Source organism: Solea senegalensis, linkage group LG21 (genome assembly GCF_019176455.1).
Source record: "Solea senegalensis isolate Sse05_10M linkage group LG21, IFAPA_SoseM_1, whole genome shotgun sequence".
Classification (NCBI taxonomy): domain Eukaryota; kingdom Metazoa; phylum Chordata; class Actinopteri; order Pleuronectiformes; family Soleidae; genus Solea; species Solea senegalensis.
This window is the reverse complement of record NC_058040.1, coordinates 5,948,436-5,975,361: the sequence shown is the minus strand read 5'-3', so window position 1 is coordinate 5,975,361 and position 26,926 is coordinate 5,948,436. Positions and strand designations below refer to the sequence as shown.

The window sequence follows — 26,926 nt, the reverse complement described above, 5'->3', positions numbered from 1 at the left end:
TGGTGAAAATCACATATGCTGTCAAATCTGTTATTCTGCATCACAATAATTACGATCATAAGGAAGTATAAAATAACTGTTTTTTTCAGTAACGGTGGTCCCAGAAACTGGAGGAAGGAAGGACCATCTGAGCTCGAATACCACAAAAAGGGCAATTGTGATGTATAGGATGATGATGTCAGATAAGCTTTAAAATGTACGGTCCTGAGGACGGAGGCCAGAGTGTTCCAGAATTCGGCTGACACTCTCTCAAGCAAACGGCAAAATGGTTGTTGTTTAAAGAAGGAAGGCTCGGTAAACGACAACAGGGCCACATAGAGACAAACAACCACTGTCAGACTCACACCAACGGTCAATTTAGAGTGTCCAGTTTGCCTAATCACCAAATCTGCCTGTTTTTGGACTGTGGGAGGTAACCCGGAGAACCTGGAGAAAATGACAAGTCCCACCTCCACAGCCTTGTCCTCTTAGCTTCATATGAAAGGGGCGGGAAAAGGAAGAATGAGGAATGAAGAGTGTGATTAAGTAAACTCACGGGTTATCCAGCAGCAATACAATGGGGTTGAGCTCTTTCCTGGGTCTGTAGTACGCTCTGAGAGGCACTATGAAGTTATAGAGGCCGTTCCCCGCGGTCTCGGCTGACACGATGATCAGCTTGTTTTTAAAACCGTAAGCCTTTGCGTCCTCAAAACTGTTGTGCCTGCAGCCCTGTGCAGGCAAAAATAAGCAGACATAGGTACTTTGCTTTTATCAAGTGAAGGACAGAGCAGGAGAGAGAGAGAGAGGGGGAGAGAGAGACGGAGGTAGGAATACAGGGAATGTCTGAGGCAATAAATATCTGAGTGACTAAGTTGAAAGAACAGCAACTGCCCACCTGGTCCAGTCGTAGGCAGCAAAACGGGGCTTTTTCAGCCAACAGATGGCACAAGGTGGGCGAGCTCCCAATGTACGGAGAGTTCGGGGGATAACCTTTCACATACCTGACAACAAAACCCAGAGCATGAATGACATATTCAAGGAAAAATATTGTGTTCAAGAGGGTTTCTAGTTGTTATTCATTGTATGAAAACAAACGGGGATTTTTAGGAGAAATTTAGGAGAAATTGACTAATTTCATTTTATCGCCTTCGTCAACGCCATCATTTCAGCTGCACGATTCAACTGAAACAGGATGTGAAAGAAACTAAACAGCCACATTACACAGAAACTAAAAGACGTTAATGGACGAGTGGTATAGATCTCTGTGTTAAATTCAAGCTGTTAGACAATTGAATGTGAAAGGATTATGAGTGGAAGATGAAGATGCATATAAATATAAATTATCCCTGCATTACTATTCTAGTACGGTATGAATACAGTACTCCAGCATCTATATGAGTTGTAAAGCTACGCCTACATAAAACTCCAAAATACAAATAAAGTCAGATTTTACTCTTTCCATTTGTCCAGAAATGCACAGTTTATATAACAATGCATCATCAATTATCAGCTGATCTAGTAAACGGGCACTTGAATCAAGTACATACGTAAACGTATGCTTTTACTCTCCACTTACATTAATAACGAATTATATTAACGTAAGCACTTATCCAATCCAATCCAATCCAGCTTTATTTGTTAAGCACTTTAAACAAACCACAGTGGATCAAAGTGCTGTACAGAATAAATAATGACATAATAAGTAAAAGGTTCAAAATGAGATAAAACAGCTTAAAATAAATAAAAAATCATAAAAAACACAAAGAAATAGCAGCCATACAATAACAAACTGGTAAAATAAAACGTCTCATGAAGTGTCAAAGGCCAAAGAGAAAACTTACTCAGGTGACGAGTTGTCTTTCTCATCTGTAAAAACCGAGTCATCCTCCGACTGGTCGCCAAGAAGGTCACAGGGCAGGATGGAGGCGGAGTCAGCGAGCTCCTGAACGGGAGCGATGCTCGGCCGGCGGCTCCCCGTCCCGTTCACTGTCGGCGGGACCAGTTGTCCACCTGAGACGTCGGGCGGACTCGTATTCTGAAGATCCATGGCAACAGTACCTGTGAAATCGACGGCCCTAAGCTCAACAAAGCTGCATATTCAACACTACTTTTATTCATTTAATCCAAGTTCCAAGTCTCTCACCCATGCTCGCAATGATGCTGTGCACAGGAAGCTGTGAGGGCCCATCGTAGATTCCCCCAGCAGATCGTCCCTTCCTCTCCTCCTGGTTGAAGATGAACGCCGAGTTCTCCTCCTTGGTGATGTTGATGTAGTAGCAGGTGTCTGTGGCGGCCATGATGTGGCGCGGGCCAGGGTTCAGGAGGATGCTCTTGTTGTCTTCCCTCTTTATTCCAATCAGACACACGCCATACCTGCACATCAGATACAGGTGCATCATGTGTATGTGATGCTCAAGCACGTCTTGGTTAAGACCTTTTTCACAGCAGATATTTGTTGACACAAAATAGTAGAACACAGGTTTTACCAGTAATATTAATATAATTCAATATTAATTAATAAGAGTTAAGAGTGTCAGGGTCAAGTGTTTTTGTGTAGTAAACACAGTGAATACTTGACACTTTAACCTGTAGATGCTGTTTTTTTTTTCTTGTGAAAATAGTTTGAAACTGTATACTATAAACAAAATATTTATACTGTGTGGTCATTATAGCATTGCTAAAACAACAGATCTAATGGTGGCTTAAGCCTTTTGCACATTGTTTTAACATAATAACAAGATTTACTGACAAATTGTTTTATTACATTGTAATCGTAGATTTAAGAGCTAAGAATTGATCCTAATGTTATAATACAAATTAGTAAACACAATACTGATTAAGCCTATCTATCTATTAAAACGTATTAACATTTCATAGCAGAGTAAAATTCCTGCTTCAGAAGATAGCGGGTCAGAGCCCAGCATGTGACAGAGATGCTTTGGTTTACATCAACTCACTTCTTGTGAGCATGGAAGGAGGCGTATGTGAAGCTTTTGCCATTATGCTCTCCAAAGAACTTGCTGTCGCACAGTCGGATGTGGTAGACCTCGTTGCCAGAACAACACCCGTACATCCTCTGCCACTGCTCTGGAGACTGTTGTCCTTCCCTGCATTCATGCACAGAAAAGTATCAACAAATCTGTCAAATGAATATATCACATATATGATCAATCCCTATCATCATTTGGAAAATTAAATCTCTTTCTCTCTCCCTCCAGACCCTCAGGATCACACGGATTTCCCAGGTGATCCGTTGAAAAACATATGGCTTCATCCGTGTGTCGGTCAGGATGACTCCAGTGAGCACTTTGTAATGACTTCCTGTGATTAAGGTAATTGCTCAGACGCTTTGAGTCTAATGGGCTTCGAGAGAGGCTAAAGGAAGCCAATTAATTATCTTTATTTACATACCATAACATATTAAGTGTATTTCACACCTCATGCTTTGTGTAGTTAGTAAGCCCATATACCCAGTAATATCCTGTGAATCCATGTGTGACGCAAACATAAACAAGCACACATTTGTGTCTTTGTGGCTAAAGAGTGCAAAACTGAAAAACTTTGGTCTAATAAAAACGCACAAAGCTTCGTGTTCAGTCAGGATCACAGTAAAGTGCCTAAGCCCATTGATTCCCTTGAAAGCAGTTCCTCTCAGTCGTTGGCGTCGGCTTTTAAGAATGACCCGTTTGCATGCTGTGAAAAATCATTTTCCACAAGAGAACTTTAAACGCTGTTTTACAGGCAGCACACACCAGACAGATCAATGCAGGTCCAATGCACTCTTTCTCCAAACTTCCTGCTGACTTCCACAATGAGCTCCGACTTTTCTTTGTCCGGGCGGATTTTTCTGCTCTGTGCTGCTTTCATGGAAGCAAGCTATGGTTGTACATGTTTATTATATATTACATCAGCGATCACCAGTCATGGCTTAACATCTTCCACAAGAATCTGAACTGTGAAGCCTCAAGATTTGAAAAGTGACTGTCTGTTAAAACCCTTCAGTTGATTCAAAATGCCTGACAGGAACTAGAAAGAGAGACCATATCACTCCAGTGTTAGCTTCTCTACACTGGCTCCCCGTACAGTTTAGAATTCAATTTAAAATCACAGTACAAAGCAATTAATGATCAGGTACCTTCATACCTGAAAGTATTTAAAGTTAGACTTAAAACCTGTCTCTTTGATAAAGCTTATAGTTAACCTGGACCATCTCTTAGTTATGCTGCTATAGACCTAGACTGCTGGGGGAATTCCTCACTCACACTCAGGGTAAGAGTATGACTTCATTATATGTCATTCACCTTGTTCTTTCTCTCCTGAGGTTGTATCTTTCCTTCCTGTCCTCTCTCTTTCTCTTTCTGTGTCATCTTGCAGGCTGCAGGATCCAGATCCCGTTTCAAGGCCATCATATCATCACCATTATTATATATGTATTATCTGCTCCTGGTCTCTTTCTTCTATCTCTACCTCACCTCCCTCTTGTCTTTTCTCTCCCCCACCTCTCCTCTGTCCCCCATTTTCCTTTCACCCAACCGGTTGAGGCAGATGTTGCACCCTTTTTGAGTCTGGTTCTGTCAGAGATTCCTTTCTGTTAAAATGGAGTATTTTCTCTCCACTGATGCCTAGTGCTTGCTCATTGTGTAAATTGTTGGGTTTCTCTTTATGTTGTGAGTCGGTGCTATACAAATAACACTGAATTTAATTGAATTGCTTATAGAACCAGTTCAGGGTTATTTCTTTCTCAACACTTTTGATTGTTTACAAGTATAACATATAAGAAATAATTAATGAAGTAGCTTTTTATCTTTTATCAGCTGCTTCACCCATTTGTGAGTAGTTTCCCTGTTCTTTGTTGTATGTGCATCATCTTTTTCTTTGCTGTAGTTCATCATCATTTTTTTCTTCTTCTCAACATCTATATAATCTGCGACTGACGGGGAGACAGCGCCCTGCATATGACAGGTTGATGTACAGCTGCCCTCTTTTTTTTTAAAGTAATTAGATCAGACGTACTTGAGTCGATTAAAATGCGGGACATCGTCTCAACATGTGGGACAAGGGAAGCGAATGTCATGCGGTCCCACACAAAGCGGGACATTTGTTAACCCTAGCCATGGTGAAGCTTGAAGGTTGGACTCATTCAGTAAACCAAACATAACAGGGGACTGACCGTCCACGGGAGGTGTGTACGAGGAGAGTGACCAAGGTGGACGTTGCAGGGCAAACACAGTTGAGAGCCAACATGGCATACTTGAATTCTTCCTCACACACAACATGATCTAAAAACAGAGAAAATAAACCCATGAAAAGACATGTGCAGCTTAATAGCATGTGTTACACGGTAAGAAAGGTTACGGGCATTTCAAGTTTGAAAACTCTCACCAGCGAATTTTACGTGGAACTTGTTTTCTGGTTTCAGTATTTGCACATAAAGGGGACAGTTTGGTGCAAAGTCCTTCACTGCCCAGGCTCTCAGGATGGTCTGATGGTCCTGGGATGGAAACGAGCAGAAATCAATCAGAAATGTACGTCATCGTGGAGAGAATTAGTAATCTGAGTTCGAGAGATTGAGAGTTCAGTATTTGCTCTTACCGCAGCCATGCGATCTGCCTCATTCCGACTGCTCAGAATGAAACAAGCCTCTGCGTCATCCATTCTCCAGAGAAGTTAAAAAAAATGACAGAACAAAGTCACAATACATGATAAAAAAAAATGCAAATGACTCAATTACAGTGCAGCAGATGAAAATCAAACCTGGCAGCAAAACTGTTCAGGTGCTGCTAAAATGACCACTGACCAGTCAGAGAGGATAACAGCCTTTGAAGATCAGTTCAACATATCTAATGGACAAATATTAACATTTAAAAGGCTCTGTACTGTATAAGCAGGGACGGTGGACCTGTTTCTGCATAGGATTAACACAGCCAGAAGAGTGCAGAATGTAAAACAAGTGTGGGAGGAATTTGAAATGGTGGCAGATGCAGGATGAAAGCTTGACACACACCTAGTCTGCCGGTAATTACTCAAAACCCTGAGTGTCGAATGTAAACATTTAAGTTACATAACACACGTTCAAAATCAAAAGTAACATCAAAGTACTTTAAAGAGTTCATCTCATGTCATGTTGGGACTAAAACAGAAACAGTGTAAGATGGTGGCGTTTGGAATGCAAGGCCCTTGCCTAAAGGACATATAAAGGGCTTATTCTAAGGCGACTGAAACAAATCAAGTTTAATTCTAAAGCAATTTTGCTCTATTCAAATATTCTTATGGATACTTGTAGTTTATTCAATTGCAGCCAATATACATTCCTGTTATCTTTACTCTTTAATGGATCTTTAATGATAGAATCATTTTGATTTTACTCCCTCTATACAACTATCGGTTTCTTTTGATGAGCATTTTATACTACTATACCAACCGTGTGGCCCTGTTTTAGTATTACACTCTCATATATCAAAGCTGCAGACATCTGCTTCTTTTTTTTTTTATTCCTTTTCAAATCCCCAAGAGACACAATAAAGTAAAATTACAAAAGATGACTGCACTACATTTAATTGTGCACAGTTTTTTTCCACATTCATGTTTTCACAAACTCTTGTGTCATTCCTGATGCTGTCCTCCATGCAATCAACTCCTTCTTATCAGCTGGTGTTTGTTTCTCTGCCCTGCCTCTCACCTGCAGCTCATCAACCCGTTACTTGCCCACTCCATATAAAAACCATCCACATTAGCTTTCACTCTGAGCCGAACCCTCTAGCGTTCTTAGCTGTGCATCGACTATCTGAACTGTTACATTTACTATGTGTGTTTCATTTATGATAGTTTGAATCTCAGTCTCTGGCTCGGCACACAGACTAAAAGCAGGACTTTAATCATTTCTTCTGTGTCAAAATGCTCCACGTGACCTCATTCATGAAGATTTCAACACTGAAAAAAATTATCAGCCGCATGTTACACATATCATGTTCCTCTCTCCTCTCAGACTTTTGAAAAAAAGAGTGTGAGGCCGAACAAAAGCTCTGACAGGCCCATTTACTAGGAATGGAATAAAATACTATCTGCATGATACTGAGGCTCGAAAGGACAATCAAGGCTCACAGCCCACAGATGGGAGCTTTATTCTCTGAACCATCAACATTTTCAATCACATGTGCCGGCGTCACAGTATTCATCACTCTGTTCATGTTTGTTTCATTTAGAAAAATCCTGCCCAACATTCAACAAACTTTCACCGTGTACAGAACACAAGTGTGTGAAGCAAGAGTGGAAAACAAAGGGGAGAACGTTGTATTACCTCTGTGTATCGTAAATAAGCTGATGATGGGGCAAAATTAAAAAGTGTCATCTGTATAGATAAACTATGATTTTACAAGTGTAGTTTGTGTCGTCACTAGGCTTGTTAAAATCAAACTGACATTTTTCTGCAGAAACAAAGCATGAAGCCCTCAAAAGTCTACAAAACTAATTGTACAATCGCTTTGCCATAAGAATTAGGACTGACAAGGGATTCAGGACACAATATTGCACACTCTGTTGAAACGCTGGATGGCAATCATTAGTCATGAGCAACCAGGAGAAAACAACACTGAACTCAGTTCATTCCCAAAGCAATTATAGGCAAATTACCAGGTTATCTATCATGTCTCATTACCTACAGAACAACCTAACACTGCACCAGGTCATAGGATTTTCTTAATCTTGGTAATCTGTCAGTAAATATGCAATTTAAACACATTTTAACAATATGTGCTTTCCTTTACCAGATCCTTTTTATTGCTGTTTTGTTAATACAGTATCATATATCATTTTTCCTTTACAAGTTTTAAATAAAGGATGATGATGATGATCTGAATTCAGAACCACAGATGTAAACCTAATGGTGGCAGAGAAAGAACATTTGGACATAAGAATTAACACTCAACACAAATGTCTGTACGATATTTTGTGGGATTTCATCCAGGAAAATATCAAGACGTATTTAATAATTTTTAAATTTTTGAAGAGTCAGGGCATCGCATAAATTTCTGTACTTATTTCATTATAGTGATTTAGATATTTCACTTTGGACCAAAAGTGATCTACCTCCATCCATCTTCTACCACTTTATCCTCTAAATGAGGGTTACGGGGGGGGCGCTGGCACCAATTTCAGCTGACATAGGTTGATAGACATGGTACACCCTGGACAGATCACCAGTCCATCGCAGGACCACACAAACAATCAACTAAAGTCAATTTACAATGACCAATTTATCCAATCCCCAAATCTGCTGGTCTTTGGACTGTGGGAAGAAACTGGAGAAACCGAGGAATACCTACGCACACACGGGGAGAACAAGCAAACTCCATGCAGACAGACAGTTCGGACCGGGTCATGAACCCGGGTCTTCTTGCTGCAAAGGCAAGAGTGCTAACAACTACACCAACCGTGTGGCCCAAAAAGTGATCTACTTGTGCAGATAAAAGCATGAGTGTGAGTCTGTCTGGTGCCAGCATAGAGAGCCACTATTAACAAAACGTTCCTGTTTTAAGCGTCAGATAAACTAAAAGTAACTTGTACTTTAAATCAGAATTAAAAGTTTGAAAAGTAACTTACTTGGCCCGGAGTAGATCCTGATCCTTGAGGACAGATCCCTGCAGATAAATGACCCTCTGTGACCACAGTGGGATCTGCAGAACTCTCCGCACCTGGAGGTCCATCTCAGTCGGGCACAGGATCACCACGTAGTAATCCTTTAAAGATGATGCATCAATCACATGAGTATCTACTCTGGAGCACACGATGCAGGACACGTGACTCAATTCTGTACCTGCAGTCTAGGATGGGCGTAGAACTCGTTGAGGAAATCCATGAGCAGGTCTATTTTGAGTGCGCTGACGCACAGTACAACATGTTTCTCTGTCTGAGCTCTGTGACGGCTGTAATTCCCTCCAGACTTCTGTCTTTCCATCCACAGGTAGATCAGCTCCTCAAACTGAAAACACAACAAGCTCAACAACACTTGAAAACACATCCTGAGAAGTTATCAAGAATACTTGAGCCATGTTTTTACCTGGAGAGGCAGAACTACCAGAGCCACACAGATCATGATGACAACCAGCAGCTGGGACGGCCATATGCGGGGAGTAACGTCTCCGAAGCCCACGGTGGAGAAGGTGACGATGCAGAAGTAGAAGGAGTTGAAGAGTGAGAGGTTCCTTCCCGCTCGCTCCAGATGCTGGATTCCACATGTGCTGTGACAGATTATAAATCTGGGATGCTATATTAACAGTTAACTTTACAGGACTACTGTTATAATATAATATATTTGGAGATAATTACAGAGAAAAGTGAGTTTTAAGACTTATTTATTGCCTGGGGTATTTCCATGACTCAAACAAATCTTTATATTCTGTATTATATTCCTGTTTTTTAAGGCTCAAGGGTTCATAAATAATTGGGCTTTAAAGGATCCAGGTCATTTGATGATGTAAACCCAAAGCTTGAACATGACAGTCACAATAAAAGTAAAAGCTCCTTGAAGAAGCAGCCTCACCCAGTGAAAACAAGGCAGAGTAAAGTGCAGATGAGAATCAGGACCTGGTTGAACATGGCTGAGTTTGTCCTCTGGATGGCTCTGTGCACGTCGTTCTACAACAACAACAACAACAACAACATCATACCTAACGTGACTACACAAGGTCTGGATATTCATCATTTCTGAAGCTGCAAAACTCATGGTCGCACAAATTCACCAGATATCTACTTCCATTATAAAAATGAGTTTGTAGAAAAAGGTTCTTCTCTGTGAAACAACACAAAGCCTCAGTGAGAGCCCTTAAGGCTGCACACAGTCAGTATCATTGTAGCAGTGTCATTAAAAGATTGACGGGTCATTAACAGGGAATGCTAATGTTTTCACACTCACAATCATATTCTCCAGAGCACATTTGGCCAGCCAGCAGTTGAGAAACACGGGGATGAAGATGTTCTGAATCGAGGGCCAGAAGATCTGAAGAGCGAGGGAAACATTTCAACTCACTCACTCATGTATTGTTCATTAGTTTATCATGTCCTCACCAACGCCTCACAGTCGGTGAAATATATGATTATGATAATATGGAAATCATTTTGTGCTTGGGTACAAAAGGCTTTTGGACCCAACCCTCACAAAATAGCTATACACATTCAAATGAAAAAAAATCTTGCCAAACATTGAGAAACTGAGAACACACCAAATATTATATTATTGTCAATAAATAGACATGTACAAATATACACAAATAAACGGCAATATGAGTGAAAACACAAGACTAAAATAAAAAAAAAAGTGCAACAAAAACGATGAATTTAGGGCAGGACACAATAAGAAGAGATAAAAAAATACAATAAATATAGTATGTATGCCTAAAAAAAACAGCTCTTTTTAACATTTTCACACCTACAATGACTGTGGTGCTGAAACCTGATACCTTTTATGGCAGCTATTCTCTAAAGCAAACATTGACGACATATGAAAACAACAGAGTACAGCTGTTCACACAAGAGACCTGCAGACAACATGTCACAGACTACAACACAACACAACACAACACCAAACACATACTCTCCAGAAGAAGAGAAATGAGTATTTTAGTGTTTTACTGTTATGATGAAGGGAACGGTGTTGATCATCTCCAGAAGAAAGGACACCTGGAAAATCTGCTCCCAAATGTTCCCCTAAAATAAAAATAAAAAACGCTTTCAACTGTAGGCACACAATGCACACAGTGAGTCACCGCTTTATTGTAGTCTGTCACTTTGGACAAGCACTTAATACTTCACCTAAACCAGATCCTGTAATTACTAGAGTCTACGGTCTGAATTCAAGATAGCCTTGACAATTGACTGTGGATAATAACCCCACTTATGTCTGTCAGTCTCCGATTTTAAATGACTAATTGTACAGACTGCATTAATCATGCTGTGTGTACACGCACTGTATGTGTGTGCGTGTGTGTGTTTGTGTCGCACCTTGTAGCTCAGATACATCAACAACATCGTCTCCAGGAAACTTATGATGGCCACAATGACCTGTGAAAACCAAACAGTGGACAATAAAGACACACTTATTTGCAGCACGACAACAAATTCAGAGGTGGCACAGCATATATGAGTTGGATCAGATGTTCAAACATTAGTTCAGAAAGTTTTTATCTGTACATACATCAGGATATTCTGTAGTGACCAGCGTTGGAGTACTGAAATGTTCTACTCAAGTAAAAGTACCACTATTTTGATATGATTTAACTTAAGTACAAGTAAAAGTACTGGTGTAAAAATAATTTTTTTTTCATTTATTTAATTGAGGCCAACATTTAAAAGCATTCATTTAAAATACTACTTTAAAAAGTACAAGTACACAAAAAAACCTACTCAATTATAAAAAGGCAGGAAATGTAATCCATTACTTAGTGACTCACTTGAATGGCCCAGACAGGAGCTTTTCTATCCACCCAGAAGATCAGCTCCCTGTCACACGAGAGTTTTTACACCAACATCAAATATGCAGTAGTATACAGTATATTACATGTACAATGAAATAAATAAACCATGAATGCATATTTTAGATGATGGTTACTGTTAAAGAATAACAATAACTCAACTATATTGCATTCAAGGTTAAATTTTTTACAGTTTTGCGAGAAAAGATAACGAACAAACAGCTGAAAAACAATCAAACACGATTCTGCTGCTTACCAGTTAATTTCTCTGTCCTGCACTGATCCGTTCCACTGACAGTCCACACTGCAGGACAGTGATGAAGGTGAGAACAAGACAACAAAACAGTAAACTGTAGCAATAAAAACTTAATGGATGTGTTTATTTTATTTATGTATCCTTAATTGTTATATTATGTTTACATTCATATTCATTTATGTTGCATATTGAGTTATTCTGGAATGACGTTTATTGGGAGTGCCAATGACGAATGACAATGGCACTCCCTATTATTTCCATTTCTGCGCCTGATATGACTCATACATGTTCTCCTCTAAGTGTAAACAAACCATTTGTTGTTGCCACTGGAAGTGATTTGTTGTTCTGTGCTGTTACTGGCGCTGGTGGCCTGACCAGGGTCTGTAACCACTCTGATGATGTACAGCAGACAGGTGAGCAGCTTCAGCGAGAAGTTGAACACTCGAATCCTTAGGCCTGAAGTGGAGAGAGAAAGAGAGGGGGATTGTGAGGGAAAATAAGATAATCTACAGTTGCTAATGAAGGTTCATCTGTATTCATCTGTCTCTCAGGACTTTAATGGACCTTTTCAATTATGCACCAGCCAAGATAACCTGCCTGCTCCGTCCACTTACTTGATCTTTGGTTTTTGATGAAGAAAAGCTTCAGACGTTCCTTGAAGGTGTTTTCGTTCACGTAAAACTCCACCTGCACCCTGTCAGAGAAGAGGAGGAGAGGGACTGTTAGGAAGCCATAACAGTAGAAGTTTAGTAGAAGTGCCACATTTTACACAGCATGAATATTCATAAAGATGTTTTTTTCTAATCATGTGCCAGAGGGGTGTTGGGTAATTATCCGTTTTGATTTTGTTCTCATTTACAAAACAGGGTTACCGGAGGGCAGACAGTGCAAACCACAGGAGCTGAGGAGCAGCTGTCGCAGATTTTTACTAAGAATTAATATCAAATCATAAAAATCCTACATATTTCATTATCATTATTTAGGTTTAACTTTCAAGGGTTATACCATCGTCAATGTCTCTCCTACCATTTAAAGGTCTAGTGTTATTAGAAGTGTAAAATAAAATCATCATGTTTCTACAGCAACCGGCAACAGTGTGAGTTTTGAAGCAGGAGGTTACGAATATGCAAATGAAGAAACATGACATCCTTTCTAGTACGTGAAGGACACTGAAGTCTCCTGATGTGCTTGGGAAATGGAGGCTGCGCAGAGGAGACCTCTGTGTGCTGCAGTCAACAGTCTTATCAAGGGTTAGACACTGGACACTGAAAGGGGGTCATTATTAACTCACAGCTTGTTTTACTTAATTACTCAATTGCTTACTCGAGTCTTATTTCCTACGGAGCATGGGTCGGTTCATGGTGGGAACTATTTTGAGCTCCATTTATTGGAGCTGTGGAGCTTTGTCTGGAGGAGGAGTGCTGGCCTGGGGCTGCTGAGCTCAGGGCAGTTCAAGGGAACTCACCACCATGACTGTACCCGGGCTCTGTATATTCGCGTTCAAAATTATAGTCATATTTTAACTTTTTAATCCTGTTTCAAAATTAAATGTAGCACAAGTGAACACAAAGTTTCCTTGAAAGCCAAGTATACCTTGAACTTCCCTCCTGTTGCTCTTTTACATCAAACACAAAAAGGGGTTTTGTGTTGCCAAAGCAACTGGAAGTAACTTTCATGCCCTTACAGTACGTAAACATTAAATTAGATTAATGATGAAGGAGCAGAGTTAAGCCCAGGAGGAGGGAGAGAAGGGAGGCAGAGATTAAGTCCAAGTAAATACTTAAGTACGGTCTTTTACACTTTTAACACAGAGGAGAATAAATGAAGAAAACAGTGAGCGCGCAGGAGAGATGAGAAGAATTTGACGATGGTTGCTGTGCTCCGGCTTCTGCTGCAGTAATCCCCATGTTCTCCTGTGTTCACAGTGGGAAGGTAAAGGCAGAGTGTGTGTGTGTGTGTTTTGCTTCTCTCTGTAACAGCTGCTTCATGTCTGCAAGTGTGTAATAAAAGGAGAGAGCCCTTCAAAGATGCAGCAGAGAGAACTGAGAGACAGATCGTCCCCCGTGATGAGATGTGACAACAGATGTGGACAGCAGCAGGGCAGCGATGAGCTGTGGAAGTAAAGACACTTCAACTCAGCAATGTCTGTCATATATGAGAGTGCTAGTACAGTTAGAGCTGTCTGTCTGTCTGTCTGTCCCCTTCGCCCACACACACAAAATGATTCAAAGTAATGACCCTTAATCAGCTCTTGTTGAGCACACAATTAGTAGCTGCAGTGCACTGACATTAGTCATACGCTCCAGTGTCACAGTGGAGTTTCAGGCAATCAGACACGCAGCTCTGGGATTAATCAGCTCTTCTAGAATGAATTGAATGTGACGGATCGGGGTCTGCAAGTGCAAACATCTGTGTTATCGCATCAGCTCTTCAGCTGCAGGTCTCTCTGTGCAGACTCTCCCTCTCTGTGTCATCCATGGTCGGAAATCAACTGGCCTTGTTTTTTGAGGATGTTTTTTTTTTGGAGACATCTCACCTCTTGCAATCGACATTTTTCACTGTTCTCTAACATTTTAAAGGTCAAGTGATTCACTGAGCGCAAAAGAGAGAACAATCACCAGGTTATTGTTGATAAAAGTCGGCTAATTATGTGTAATATGCAATCAAATATCATATTTCATGGCAGTGGTTTTTTGTTCCATTTAAGCCTCCAACCACTTGTGGCTTTTACCCATTTGACTTCCTTCCACTCCTCTCACTAAACAAAGAAAACAGTTTATTGTTTATGCACACGACATTGTTATTTTTGAGTTAATATAGTCGCGGTGAAACAAAAGTGCAACATCTTGCTTCACTTATAGTTTCCCAATGTAACGCAACACATCATATCGCACTCAGGTTATGAATTTGACTTTATGTCATTAACCTTGTTCTTTCGCTCCCTAGTTTGTGTCTTTGTGTCTCTCTCCATGTCCTCATCATGCAGGTTGCAGAATCCAGGTCCAGTTTCGAGGTTATTATTATTAGTAGTATATTTCTATTCATATCATATCATCATCATTATTATTATGCTATAATTAAAAATGTTTGCATCAACAATCTCTGCTGCTGCTGCTTGTATAAATGCAGTTCTATAAACATCTCATCACTGACTCACAACTGTCTTTTCTAAGCTGATAACTTAACACAACTGTTCAAATCTGCTCTTCTGTCTCTACCTCACCTACCCCTTGTCCCTTTCTGTTGGAATATGTATCACATTCTTACCTAATTTACTTATTTAAGGAAAGGGACAATGTATATTCATTTACATTAAAATGTAAATATGCCAGGTGCCACTCTGTTCCACCTGTAGTTCCACCAGGTGGATGTGACAAGGGATAAAAATGAATCAGGGAAACAAAAACATAGAAACATAAAGGTTATTGTTATCATACATATACAGTAAAAGCAGCTGATAATAAAGTGTCAGTGACATGGGATGATAGCAAAGTACTTAACGTAGAAAACAGTCAATTATTGTTCTGCTCTTGTTATAGAGAATCTAAAGTGCATTGTTGCATAATTGCTCGATTGCACTCTGGTATAAAATGCACTTTGTGCAAAAGCCCCTGACACATCATTTAGGAAATGTATAGATGGTCACGTGTTTGGTTAGAACCTCAACCACAGTTGCAGCTGCTTTGTAATTGTTGTGAAAGTGGAATGAATGAAGTGAGTTTCAGTGTCAGTCATAGGCAGCAGATAACTGATGATGGGACTGGACACTGTTCCAAAAAGCACGACCTTTGATTCAGATTATTGCCAAAGCACAGCCCTACTACTTATTCACAACTAGCCTACTTAAAAAATAATGAAAAATAAAAAAACCTAAAATGTCTATGCTTGTAGTTTCTTAAAGAAAGACCTTTGCTGAGAAGCAATGAGATGCAGATGCCTGTGAATAATGAATATTGCCTCTTGATTAGACATATTTACCGCTCATTTGCATGAACAAAGTGAAGACACTAAGTGTTGGCCATTCCAACGTGTCCACGCGTAAAATAAATACATCAACACGGTCTGATTTTCGGCGTGTTTACTTAGGGCCTGAATGAATGAACATGCAGGTATTTCTGTGCGTCGGAGCGCAGCAGCGTGTTTTCATCCAAACACGTGCAGCAACTGTGTTTCACTCCAAAATAATGTCGCAGTCGCTTCAGCACATCGAGCTGCTGCAGCCTCACTGACATCAGCGCATCAGACCCTTCAGACCCTCCTACCTCTGCCCGGCGTCACTGCCAAAAGACTCCGACCTCCACGTGCGCACGGACGGAATGGCCCAGGTCGGGATGACGGTCTTTGGATCCATAAGTCCGGGACTCGTGCAGGAAGCCGCCTCACTGCAGTCACTTAAAGCTTCTTGCCCAACGCGCCTCCTCACTGCTCTACATCTCCAACGGTGTTTGTCGCAACATTAATTGTTTCTTGAGCTTTGGAAGAAAACTGGTTACAAAATGTTTAAAAAGTAGATAAAGAGTAAATTAAGATTCTTCTTTTTCATATAGAAGGATGTTAGATCACGGACCTTTTGGAGTGATCTGATAAATGGCAACGTGGACCTTTTACATGATCTGTCTGCTAAATAGTGAGCCAGGACTGTGGCTGCAGATTTCTGCTCTTCACTCCAGGTCTAGGGAACATCGTTTCATGTGTTTACTGGAATATTTATATATATAAAAAAAAATGTATGGGCTAAAATCTATTTTCTGTCTATGCTTTTGCTCTCTCTTTCCCCCCCTCTCTAGCTTTCTCTCTCTTTTGCGCGGGCCTGTTGCCACAGCAACGTTGCCATGACAGGAATAACCCTAACTGAGGCTGCTGCAGCTTGGTCCTCACTCCAGCAGCACTGCAGCCCCTGACAAAGCTGACAAAAGCTGTACAACATTCACTGTGACATACAGTAGCTACTGGATGGATGAGCACTCGTTCACTCACTCACTCACTCACTCGCTCACTCACTGTCCATTTGTTGATGTTACTGTGACACCAGGCCAACAGCATGATTCCCACAGGTGTTTAAATGTGTACGACTTAAATCCACAAGCAGCTTTCCGTTCTTCTCCTCTGTCAGTCTTTACTCTGCTGATGTGGAGGTTTAAGCTTCATGTTTTTGAACAGAAAGATTGAAGACAAACATTGTTTTTCTTCTTCATATTTCTGAAGAGTTTTGTTTGAGGCTGATTAGCTGGAGAATTGTGTTAAACAATATGAGCCACCATTGTTGAATATTATGTTGCAGCTGTTTTTCTATTTGTTTCTGTTCACTCATCGCTTGTGTACGTGGTTTGTGAGGGGGGAACAAAAGAGATGGGAAAAGTGAGAGATGGCGAAATAGAACAAAGGAAACCTTTCACTTTTAGTTTACATCGATGCAGACATCGAGAAAAGTCAAGAACAATTCAGGAGGCGCCGCTCAGTTTCCTGTCTCCCTCCTGTTCCTCCCACCTCCTTGTCCTGTCTAAATTTGAAGGGTTTGAAGTAGTAATTTATTCACGGATAATATACTAGTGAGTCAGTGCGGTTGAAAATAGCAGGTGAGGTAATTCCACTTCATCCTCCTTCTCCCACATCATACAGTCACTCAATGTGGTTTTCCCAGTTGCATTCAAAGATCACGTCCATATACACCATGACTTCTGTGTCTGTGACATTCTAACATCGGCAACCTGCATTTATATATTACACATTTTAGGTAATTCAATGAAATGTAGATTTTTTTTTGTAGGGGTATTACTGGCAGACGGATCAAAAAGAGAAAATAGGAATGTATGAATGAAGGATTGGATCGGAGAGAAAGACTGCAGCACTCAGGACTTCTTCTTTCTTTGAGTGATAGACGACGTGTGCAAGGGCACATGGAGCCGGCTACTTCTGCAGAACACACGTCTGGAGGCTATATTGAACACTGACATTTTAACCTGGGGCATCTTCACCTCCAAATGGGCCGTGAACAGAAGACGGGTTGATTTGCAGGCAGAGAACAGATTAACTGATCATGTCTGTTTAAATCTCCACTGACAAACCTAGGCAGCTTTACTGATCACAAGAACAGTGGCTGTATCACTGGCAAAACATGATTCTTCTCATCAAGTTGATCAAATATCAAATATTACAATTAACATGGTTAATGCCGTATTGGAGGTTTGCTGCTGCTGTTGCTGCTGTAATCACATTAAAATTGCATAAAAATCCTCCGAGGTCCATCTGGCAGAATCCAAGATTTTTGCACTGAATAAATATAGGGAACAAAGATAAGTGCAAAACCGACTGAGGTAATAAATTAAGTGCTCTTCAAAATGAAAGTGTTAGCAGAAAAAATGACTCATGGTTTTCTTTTTTCTGTTTTTTAAATCAATTAAATCCTTAAGTCTGACTTTGACTTTTTGTTTCAAACTTAAGAAGCAGAAACTATCTGAATCCCAACTGTGGCAATGCTTTGAAACCCAAAAATAAATAAATAAATAAAGCAGAGGACTGCAGCTGATCTTATCTCAGCGGAAAGAGCAGAATCAAGGGAGGGGAAGAAGCTTTTCAAATCTCAAAGGCACTTCGTCCTACACCACTTCACCCTCAAAACCACCACGCTTCAGAAACCAGATCTTTTCAGCACCATGGACAGCACTCCTCACGTTTCTGCCCTCATTTCCTCTTTTCACCACTTTTCAACTGGGTTAGAAAACACTGCTTTCAAACTGCGCTTGAATATGCTGAGACAGCGCAGACAAGACGAGTCAACATGTTTACTGTGAAACGGTGATCTAACATCAACAAACACCGACACAAAGGGCTTGAGTAGTACGTCATTAGATGTAGAAAATAGGTCTGACAATCAGCTCTTTCAGTGAGGGACAGCGACGTGAAGCAACAAATGTACAAGGACAAATAATCACGATAAAAATTTGTGACATTTTCCCTAAAGAAATCGTCTAAAAAAAATACAGCAAAAGGAGACAGTTGTTAGAAATGACACAGGATCATGAGGACAGAGTAGAAGTAAGTCTATCAGTCGTCTTTGGTTTGAAATGCAATTAATAAATTTACCTTTGTGTCATGTTTCAAGAATCTTACTATCAAATAGTTTTCAAAAAAATGACCAGAAATGTACATTTGACAGGAGGGCAGAGGTGAATGTTTGACATGTGCATGCAGCCTATCAAAAAAAAACTCTCATTCACAAACCTGGAGAATATTAATACTTGGCAAAGTGCCGCAGCAGCAATAATGGGGTGTGTGTTAATAGGTCACATTTTCATTTTCACATTTACAAAATGCATTTTCTTTATCTTCTAGTGTGATGTTGTATCAAAGTTAGGGTGAATTTTATATTGTAATTATTGCATTTTGTGCAGAAGTCACAAAAATGTCCTGTTTTTTCATTTTATTTTTGTTCATAAAAAAGAGCCAAGCGAACTTTGAACAGTTGCTTATTTCCAAAGTTCAGCTGTGCTTTTGCACAATCTGATGATTGTGCCTCTATATGTACGTTTTAACATAGTAATGGAAAAAGCAGCCTAGATGTGTGTAAAAGTGTTCTAAGGGCTATTGAATTAGTTGGCCAGCAACAGTCAAAACCTCTGCATATATGCTGTTTCTGTCTTGAACTGTGTCAAACAACCCTTTCGGTTTTACGTCCACTACGACGCTTACCTGTCCTCATTCTGAAAGCTCTGGTCCCCGAGCAGCAGGTCTCTGAAGCGGAAACGAGGCGGGAGTGGAGGCACCTCGCTCTCCGGCTGCTCCATCTTAAGGTTGGAGATGTCTAAGATAACCTCACTGCTGTTGCTGTTGGTCTGAAGTGGTGCTGGAGAAGAGCTGGAGGGAGGCAGGGAGAGTAGAAGAAAAAGAAGAAGAAGAAGGAGAGGGAACGTGAACGGAGTTAAAAGAGCCGATGAGGCAAAGTTGTGGGGAGTTTGAAGAACAGGCAATAGGGAAAAGAACCGGGGAGCACGGGGGAAAAGAGAGGAAGCAAGGAAAGCAAACAACAGAGAAATGGTGGACTGATACAGGAATGCAGACAGCATAGAGAAAGAAACAAAAAACAGAAAATTATTTGTTTTTATTTCAGGTCTCTGTATTAATCTGTAATATGACACATTCAGACATGAGCCTGCAGTCACACAGGCAGTGAGACAACAACCAGCCTTATCTTTGCATGCATGCAAAGTATTTTTATTTCCCTGGGTTAGATGCAGGACTTTAAACGCAGACGCCTGATTCTTTCTACAGTATTTTGGTATTAACTTTACTAACAGAAGCATTACATTTATTCTTTATGAGTAATTTGTTTATACTTATACTTGCATGCAATAGATGTATTTATTTAGTTAGCAGTTGCTTTTATGTCAAGATATAGTTGGTTTGTTTTTTGTCCCTAAAAAGATTTTTACCCTTTAACTTCATCACATTGACAGTTTTAAGCTCCCGTGGAGAAAAATAGTGATCAATGTTACACAAAAACAGAGAAGTTTGAACGTTGTCTTTCTCTCCCCCTCTGATTTATCTTGTGAGCATGATTTCAAAAAAGACCCAAACAGTAACTGAAATTGTTCTATTATTATTATGTAATAATAATAATCATAACAATAATAATAATAGATATATTACTCAGATTCATCTTGATATCACACATCTAAAGAAGAAATCATTTTCTGATTAGCTGCATGATGAGCACAATCTCTGCCCTAATGTTTTTTTCTTCTTAATGCCTGCAGATACTGAGTCACTCCATCACTTCACACCTTATTCAATCACAGCCTGAGAGTCTGAGTAACATGCAAAGGAGGAGTATGACACAGCGGGATGTCACCTTTGACTCCAGGAGAAGAATCGGTGTGAAGATGAACTTGGTTGCTTGAAGGAAAAAAAGGATGAATTAGAAAACTCCAGATCTGAGCTGCATGGGCGCAGTTTTCAGTCCAGATAAAGCAGCTAAATGTACATTCTCACAGTACATGATCCACGGAAGAGTGGCTCCTTCGTTTATTCTCCCTCCATCTCACCATCATCTCTTTACTTACACTTTATCCATTCCATCAGTTTGTCACAGTTCTTCATTTCGCTTGTCAAACTTACAGCATATTAGATGGAGGGGGATATTTCCCATGGGGCTTTGAGAAATCTATTACACTGAGACCAAACAAGACAAGACCCAAAGGTAAAATCATAACAAAACACACACCTGTCACACATATACACACATTGATTCATGAGTGAAACATCACATCTGTTACTGAGTAAATAAATGTTGGCCTGAATTTGAATAAATACATAGATAAAAGAAATGAAAAATTCACGCACCGGAAACTTTGGCAGTGACAGATGAGGACAGGTGAATGATGACGAGTGAGTGAGAAAGTTAAAGCCTTTGTGACCTTTGACCCATTCTGACTGATACATTATGTGTTTACATATTTTATTTTATCAGCACTTTCATTTGTAAAGGTTTGCCTTTAATTTAAATCAATTCATGTGAGATTTCTGTCCCCTTTTTGTCCTTTACTTTAACTTAAGTACATTTTTAGACCAGTACTTTTACTTGTACATAAGTAAAATATTATCAAAATAGTGGTACTTTTACATGAGTAGAATATTTCAGTACTCTTTCCACCTCTGGTTGATATCAGCAATTATTATAATATACTGTATATATATGTATACAGCATTTCACTTAAGACAGTGAGGTTACACTTCATTGTGGATAGAAAAACTATTTAAAAAAAGAAAGACAGTAAATGATTTAGAAGATGTGCATTTACTGAGAAAATGATGTCGGGAACATTGAGTATTTTCTTATTTTCATTGTTATCGTTATTATTATATCATCATCATCATCATCATCATCTTTTGCTCACTAACTACTCACACAGTTCATTTATCATGTGAACAGCTGTAATAAAACTGCAGGAGAAGAAAGCGACCAAAAAATGGTGGAAACAGGAAAATAATATTTGGGAATCACTGTCTCAGCATTCCCAACTAATTACAAGCAAAACAATTCATATAGATTTTTGCTCCTGAGTGAAAGTTTTCACAAATCTGAGGTTAAACAGCCAAAGCAGTTACATATACCGTACCTCAAAGTGTGTTGGATAAACATTTGTCTGTCCCTGTTTATCTTTTGTTGACCTTGAGACACTTTGTACTAAAATTCTGTAAGAAACTTGACAATAAAACTGACACAGTATAAATAAAACATTATTGGTTCCTATAGCCGTGTTGCTATTTAACAAACTGATATTATAATTAGGCCTGTTATTGTTTTATTGCCTGAGTTATTAGCACTAACATTATAGCCTTGTTAGAGGAGATAATATCTGCACTGTAACAGTGAGAGCTGCAGGCACTGAGCAGCTGAGCACACAACAGTGATAATGATAGGTGAGCACTGGAAAAATAAAATAATAATAAGAAGAAGAAGAAGAAGAGGAAAAACAGACTATGATCCACACAGAGCCAATGTAATAGTCAGTATCAGTATCAATGCAATTCTGGTCAGTTATCTGCAAAACCATAAATATTACAGGCTGCGAAGAGATCTTGTGACCAGAGTGTGAGTGTGGTGGTGGGGGGGATGTCAACGTGTCAGCTGTGTGGATTTCTGATCCATCTAATGCTTTATCCTCCACATCCCAGCTGACACAGGGTGAAAGGCCTCCATGTTCCGACTGGGGCTCGAACACCGGTTTTCTTGCTGCAAAGTTCAGGAGTGCTCACCATTCCCTGTGTAAAATCTCTTTCACTGACTACTTTGTAAATCATACGCCGTGTTTTCAATATTCTGATTACATTCTGTTTACATGCTTTCTGATTCACGTTCAATGGAGCCAAATGTCGCCAAACTGCATAATCGGTCCGATTATACTTTGCTTTGTTCGTGTTGAATGTGCCAGAAGTTAAGAAATGACACAGTTGTTCTCCCTCATATTGATTGATTTATTTATTTTGGTGGACAAAATGCACCCAAAGATGGACATGGGGGACATCACCATCATTTAGCACGACAGACACTCTGCTGAGCTCTGATAACTCCTCCAGCACCAAAGCGTCAGACCCACACATTGTCAAGTGTAACACTGACATGTGAGTCTGGCATTAAACTTTATATATTATTCTATTTTCTATCATTTTAAAATGCAATATTTTTCTATATTTCTTATACTTTATTTACCGTGTTATGTATATGTATAGTGAATGTCTACTATTTATTATCACCTTGACTTTCTACTAGGGATGAGCAAATACAATATTCAGTATCGGTCTGATACTGGTCAGAAAAAAAAAGAAAAATACAATGCAATCCAAAGAATGTGATGTTAACAGGTTCAATGACTGTATCCGACTGATATCTGTAGATACTCACGTTTGTGATATTGGTATCAGTATCGGACACACTGATTTCATCATTGTGGATGTAATATTGTTTTCTTAGGTGTGTAAAACATGTAACACTGCATTACTGACTGAAGAAGCTGATCAATATCAGAAGATACTCAAGGTTGAGACATGATATCAGACGAATACTGACTGTGAAAAGCAACATTTAAAACTTACTCATCAAATCAGAAGTTTCCCCCCACCTGTTTGTGTGTGTGTGTGTGTGTGTGTGTGTCTCTTACCGTGGCTTGTGGTGGTTCACGGTCCCATCGTCGTTCACGAATGACTGATTCACGTAACATTCGCTGCACATTTTGGCCAGAGAACCGGCGCTGCCGTGGGACTGGAGAGCTGCGGTGGTCAGCGTGGAATCCCCCTTCACAGATTCGCCTTCTTGGGTTAATTGCATCGGAGGCTGCTCTGCCTCAAAGGAGAGGAGCCCCGGAGAGAAAGACGGGCTTCTGTTGTTCTTCTTCCGCGCCTTTCTTCACCTTTGCAGGTGCATGCTGCAGCTTTGGAGGAGTTCAGTCAGTCACAGTCAGTCAGTCAGTCAGTCAGCCCACACACACAGAAGAGAGGCTGCCAGCACAGTGACAAGACAAGACAAGAACCTGGTCAACTCTGCAGATAGACTGACTGCAGCATGCAAGATCAGAACAGACAGAAACCAAGATGATGGTTGTTCAGCGAGATGCAGAGGACCAGTGAGTGAGTCAGTGTGTGTGTTTGTGTGTATCAGAGATGTGATGACAGCTGTCCTTCCTGAGGTAGTGGGTACATACACGAGTTTTACCTCATGACATCTGTGGAATTGTCACCCAACTCCTGGTGAGTGAGGGAGACTGGCTCCATCTGTTGGAGGATGCGAGTCTCTTTCTGTTGAAATACTGACTGAAAAAAAGGCCTTCAAAAATGTAATATTTAACACAGGGATATTGAGTATAGTGCAAAAACAATAGAAACTATTTGTAACTCAAGTATAGATTATTGTCACCGCAGGGATTTCCTTTCTCGAGCAAAAGTTCTATCAAACAATGTCAATGTTTATCAATGCAGTGAGACATAGTGGACACAGAGTACATCTGATGTTTGCAACTCCTGTCCCTGTTTAAGCTAAAAAAAAGAGGTAAAAAGAGTAACACATGTACCTGTTTATATCAACAACAGCTGCAGAACAACACACACCAAGACAGAGACAACAAACATCTCACAAATGAGAAAAAGAATTACAAAGACGAATGTTGTTCCTATGCAAGACCTGGTATTTAAACCTGAAATACAAACACTGTAAAAAAAACAAGGCATTAAAAAGCAATCACCACAGTGCAAGTGGAATTACTAACTAATCAGCATCATCTAAAAGACAAGTGCTTGTTTAATTCACCCCCAACACAATCACAATCACATTAGAAGGTACAGTATTTCCTCACTCAAAAGTGTGGAGTTACCGTATAGAGATAACAAAAAATTGTAATTACTTGAATAATTATAATTATTAGTCATTTCCATGCCCTGCATGTAGATAAAGACTTTGCACAAGAAAGATAAAAACCTATAATATGCCAAATACAATGCAATAAATACGTATCCTGCACACCAAATCACTTGGTTATTCCATTTTATGTAGTTTATGTACAGACATTTTGGTTCTATCTTCTCCAGTGTGTAGTGGGATGCCACCTGTTAATAAGCTATTTCCAAAAGAGTGCCCATTAACTTACATAAATAAAAACTTTTTTTTAATGAGACAGGTCACAATGTAGTGTAATGTAGTTTGATAACTTCATCTACTGCTAAAAGAGAATAAAAAGAGAACTAAAACAGCTGACTGAGCATCTTCTTCTTCTCCCTTGGATGTTTATGCTCATGTTCTGCATGTTTGCTAATGTTATTTTTCAGAGGCTTGTGTTCACAACAGCTTCACACGAGCTTCGAGAAATGTCTCTTTTACTTAAACAACATCAGTGGCTTTGAGTTCATTTGTTTCTGCCCTTACATAACAGGCTGCATACAGCTGTACTCTGTCAGAAAGAAAGCTGCCAGGCATTTCTTATTAATCCTGGCAAATCTCACTATTAAATCAAGTCAATGTTACACCCTCAGACAACTAAAATGGATGAAGCACACTTTTCAAACTCGTACAAGGCTTTTACATCTGCCTACACATCACAGTTTGATGACACTGCATGTGTGAATGATATTCAAAAATGGAAAGTGTGATTCAAAACTGAAAACCCCTCAATTTCGTTCACCTTGTACAAACCAAATCCACTATTTTTGCAACCAAACATACTGAAATTTAAAGATGTAGTCGATTACAATTTATGTAGAGAGCAAAAGTGGACTATTACCTCCAAGTATACAGAGGTTGTTCAAAATGAAGGACAGTCAAAAAAATCTTACTTGAAAAGGCAAAGTTGTCTGTTAGTCAGACTGTGAGATACTTGTTGTTTTTTGTGGCCATATCCATCTTCTGAACTGAAATAAGTAAACATCAATAGTCAATCATAATTTTTACAGGAAAGGTGAGAGGGAGGAACTGACTGTCCCACCTTTCAACTCATGCAGGACGACTCTTTGACAGACAGCAGGGGAATAAACAGCAGCAGCAGCATCGACACAGGATTCCCACGATGTGCTCTGGAGAAGAGAGTTCAGGACAACTGCTGCACATCCTGAGATCAGTTTGTAGAGCTGCACAAAGAGCAGTTCAGTAAGTCTTTTCTTTTAGAGTTTGGAAAAAGTGACCACTTCTTAGTTTACGCTTCAGCACAAAGAGCAACTGAAAGAACAACAAGAAGATATGAAAAGACAAAAATGGTGCCAGAGTAAAAGAGGGAGTGGTGATCCATCCATTCATCTTCTACCGCTTTATCCTCCACATGAGGGTCACTGGTGTCAATCCCAGCTGACATAGGGCAAAAGGCGAGGTACACCCTGGACATGTCACCAGTCCATCACAGTGACACATAGAGACAAACAACCATCCACTCTCACACTCACACCTACGGTCAATTTAGAGTGTCCAATTTGCCTAGTCCATTGAGCGGTGATTCAATTTTTTATTTTTTTTATTTTTTTGGATGCATAATTATTCATTTCTATTTGGTCTTTTTGATGACGCAAACTGGAGCGAGTGCAGAGGAAACGTGGGAGAGGTGATATGATTCACGGAGGAGACGGTGACATGAAGTTGTGCGATGGATGTTTGGGGTTGAGTCAGCCACTCTGACTGGAGTGGGAAGTGTGCAGAAAAAAAAAAGTCACAGCTGTGAGATGGACAGAAAGAGTCGAGAGGTCGGACTCTGTAATGTTGATACATGATCCGTGTTGGAAATATGCATTTTCAGTACATAAACATGGGCAGAGCCTACAAACTACTGGTGATAGTGTAATAAAACTATGACAATGGCATCTTATTTCTAATGAAATGGGAAATACCATCAGTACCTTCACATGGGAATTCAATTATTAATTACAATTTTATACTGTTCTTATGTCCCATACACATTGTCCTTTGCTACTACTATAGTAAAGAGATGGCATTACCATAAAATGACTTCCATACTAATAATGAGTGAGTCTGTGTACACCAAACGCTGTGCATCGTCAACATTTATTGTTCCGCCCGCTCGTTCAAAGGTTCACATACTGTTCTGTCGAGCTTTGCTGGAATCCAGTGGAGCTAAATTAGAGGTCGACACTCTTTCCATTCATCATATATGAATCACTGCCATTTTAAAAGTGTGTGATCTTTGTTAGATTATTAGAGTATAAATGCTTACAAGAGACCCTTACAACTCATGAAATG

General features: G+C 39.8%; 1 protein-coding gene across 1 annotated transcript in view; it reads right to left on the bottom strand.

Annotated features, from left to right (window-relative positions):
• Positions 1-23,533, bottom strand: part of kcnt1a (potassium sodium-activated channel subfamily T member 1a) — a 30,100-nt gene extending 6,567 nt beyond the window's left edge. Inside the window, exons 1-21 of the mRNA XM_044012245.1 lie at positions 23,358-23,533; positions 19,390-19,554; positions 12,315-12,394; positions 12,012-12,156; positions 11,701-11,748; positions 11,424-11,472; positions 10,975-11,034; positions 10,606-10,680; positions 9,890-9,973; positions 9,518-9,612; positions 9,035-9,215; positions 8,792-8,956; positions 8,578-8,714; positions 5,572-5,635; positions 5,362-5,470; positions 5,150-5,258; positions 2,937-3,086; positions 2,123-2,352; positions 1,821-2,037; positions 875-980; positions 536-708 (exon numbers count right to left, since the gene is read on the bottom strand). Coding sequence (XP_043868180.1) covers positions 536-708; positions 875-980; positions 1,821-2,037; positions 2,123-2,352; positions 2,937-3,086; positions 5,150-5,258; positions 5,362-5,470; positions 5,572-5,635; positions 8,578-8,714; positions 8,792-8,956; positions 9,035-9,215; positions 9,518-9,612; positions 9,890-9,973; positions 10,606-10,680; positions 10,975-11,034; positions 11,424-11,472; positions 11,701-11,748; positions 12,012-12,156; positions 12,315-12,394; positions 19,390-19,554; positions 23,358-23,524 — 2,609 coding nt within the window. The 5' untranslated portion in view covers positions 23,525-23,533. The remainder of the gene's footprint in view (positions 1-535; positions 709-874; positions 981-1,820; positions 2,038-2,122; positions 2,353-2,936; positions 3,087-5,149; positions 5,259-5,361; positions 5,471-5,571; positions 5,636-8,577; positions 8,715-8,791; positions 8,957-9,034; positions 9,216-9,517; positions 9,613-9,889; positions 9,974-10,605; positions 10,681-10,974; positions 11,035-11,423; positions 11,473-11,700; positions 11,749-12,011; positions 12,157-12,314; positions 12,395-19,389; positions 19,555-23,357) is intronic.
• Between the last annotated feature and the right edge of the window lie 3,393 nt (positions 23,534-26,926).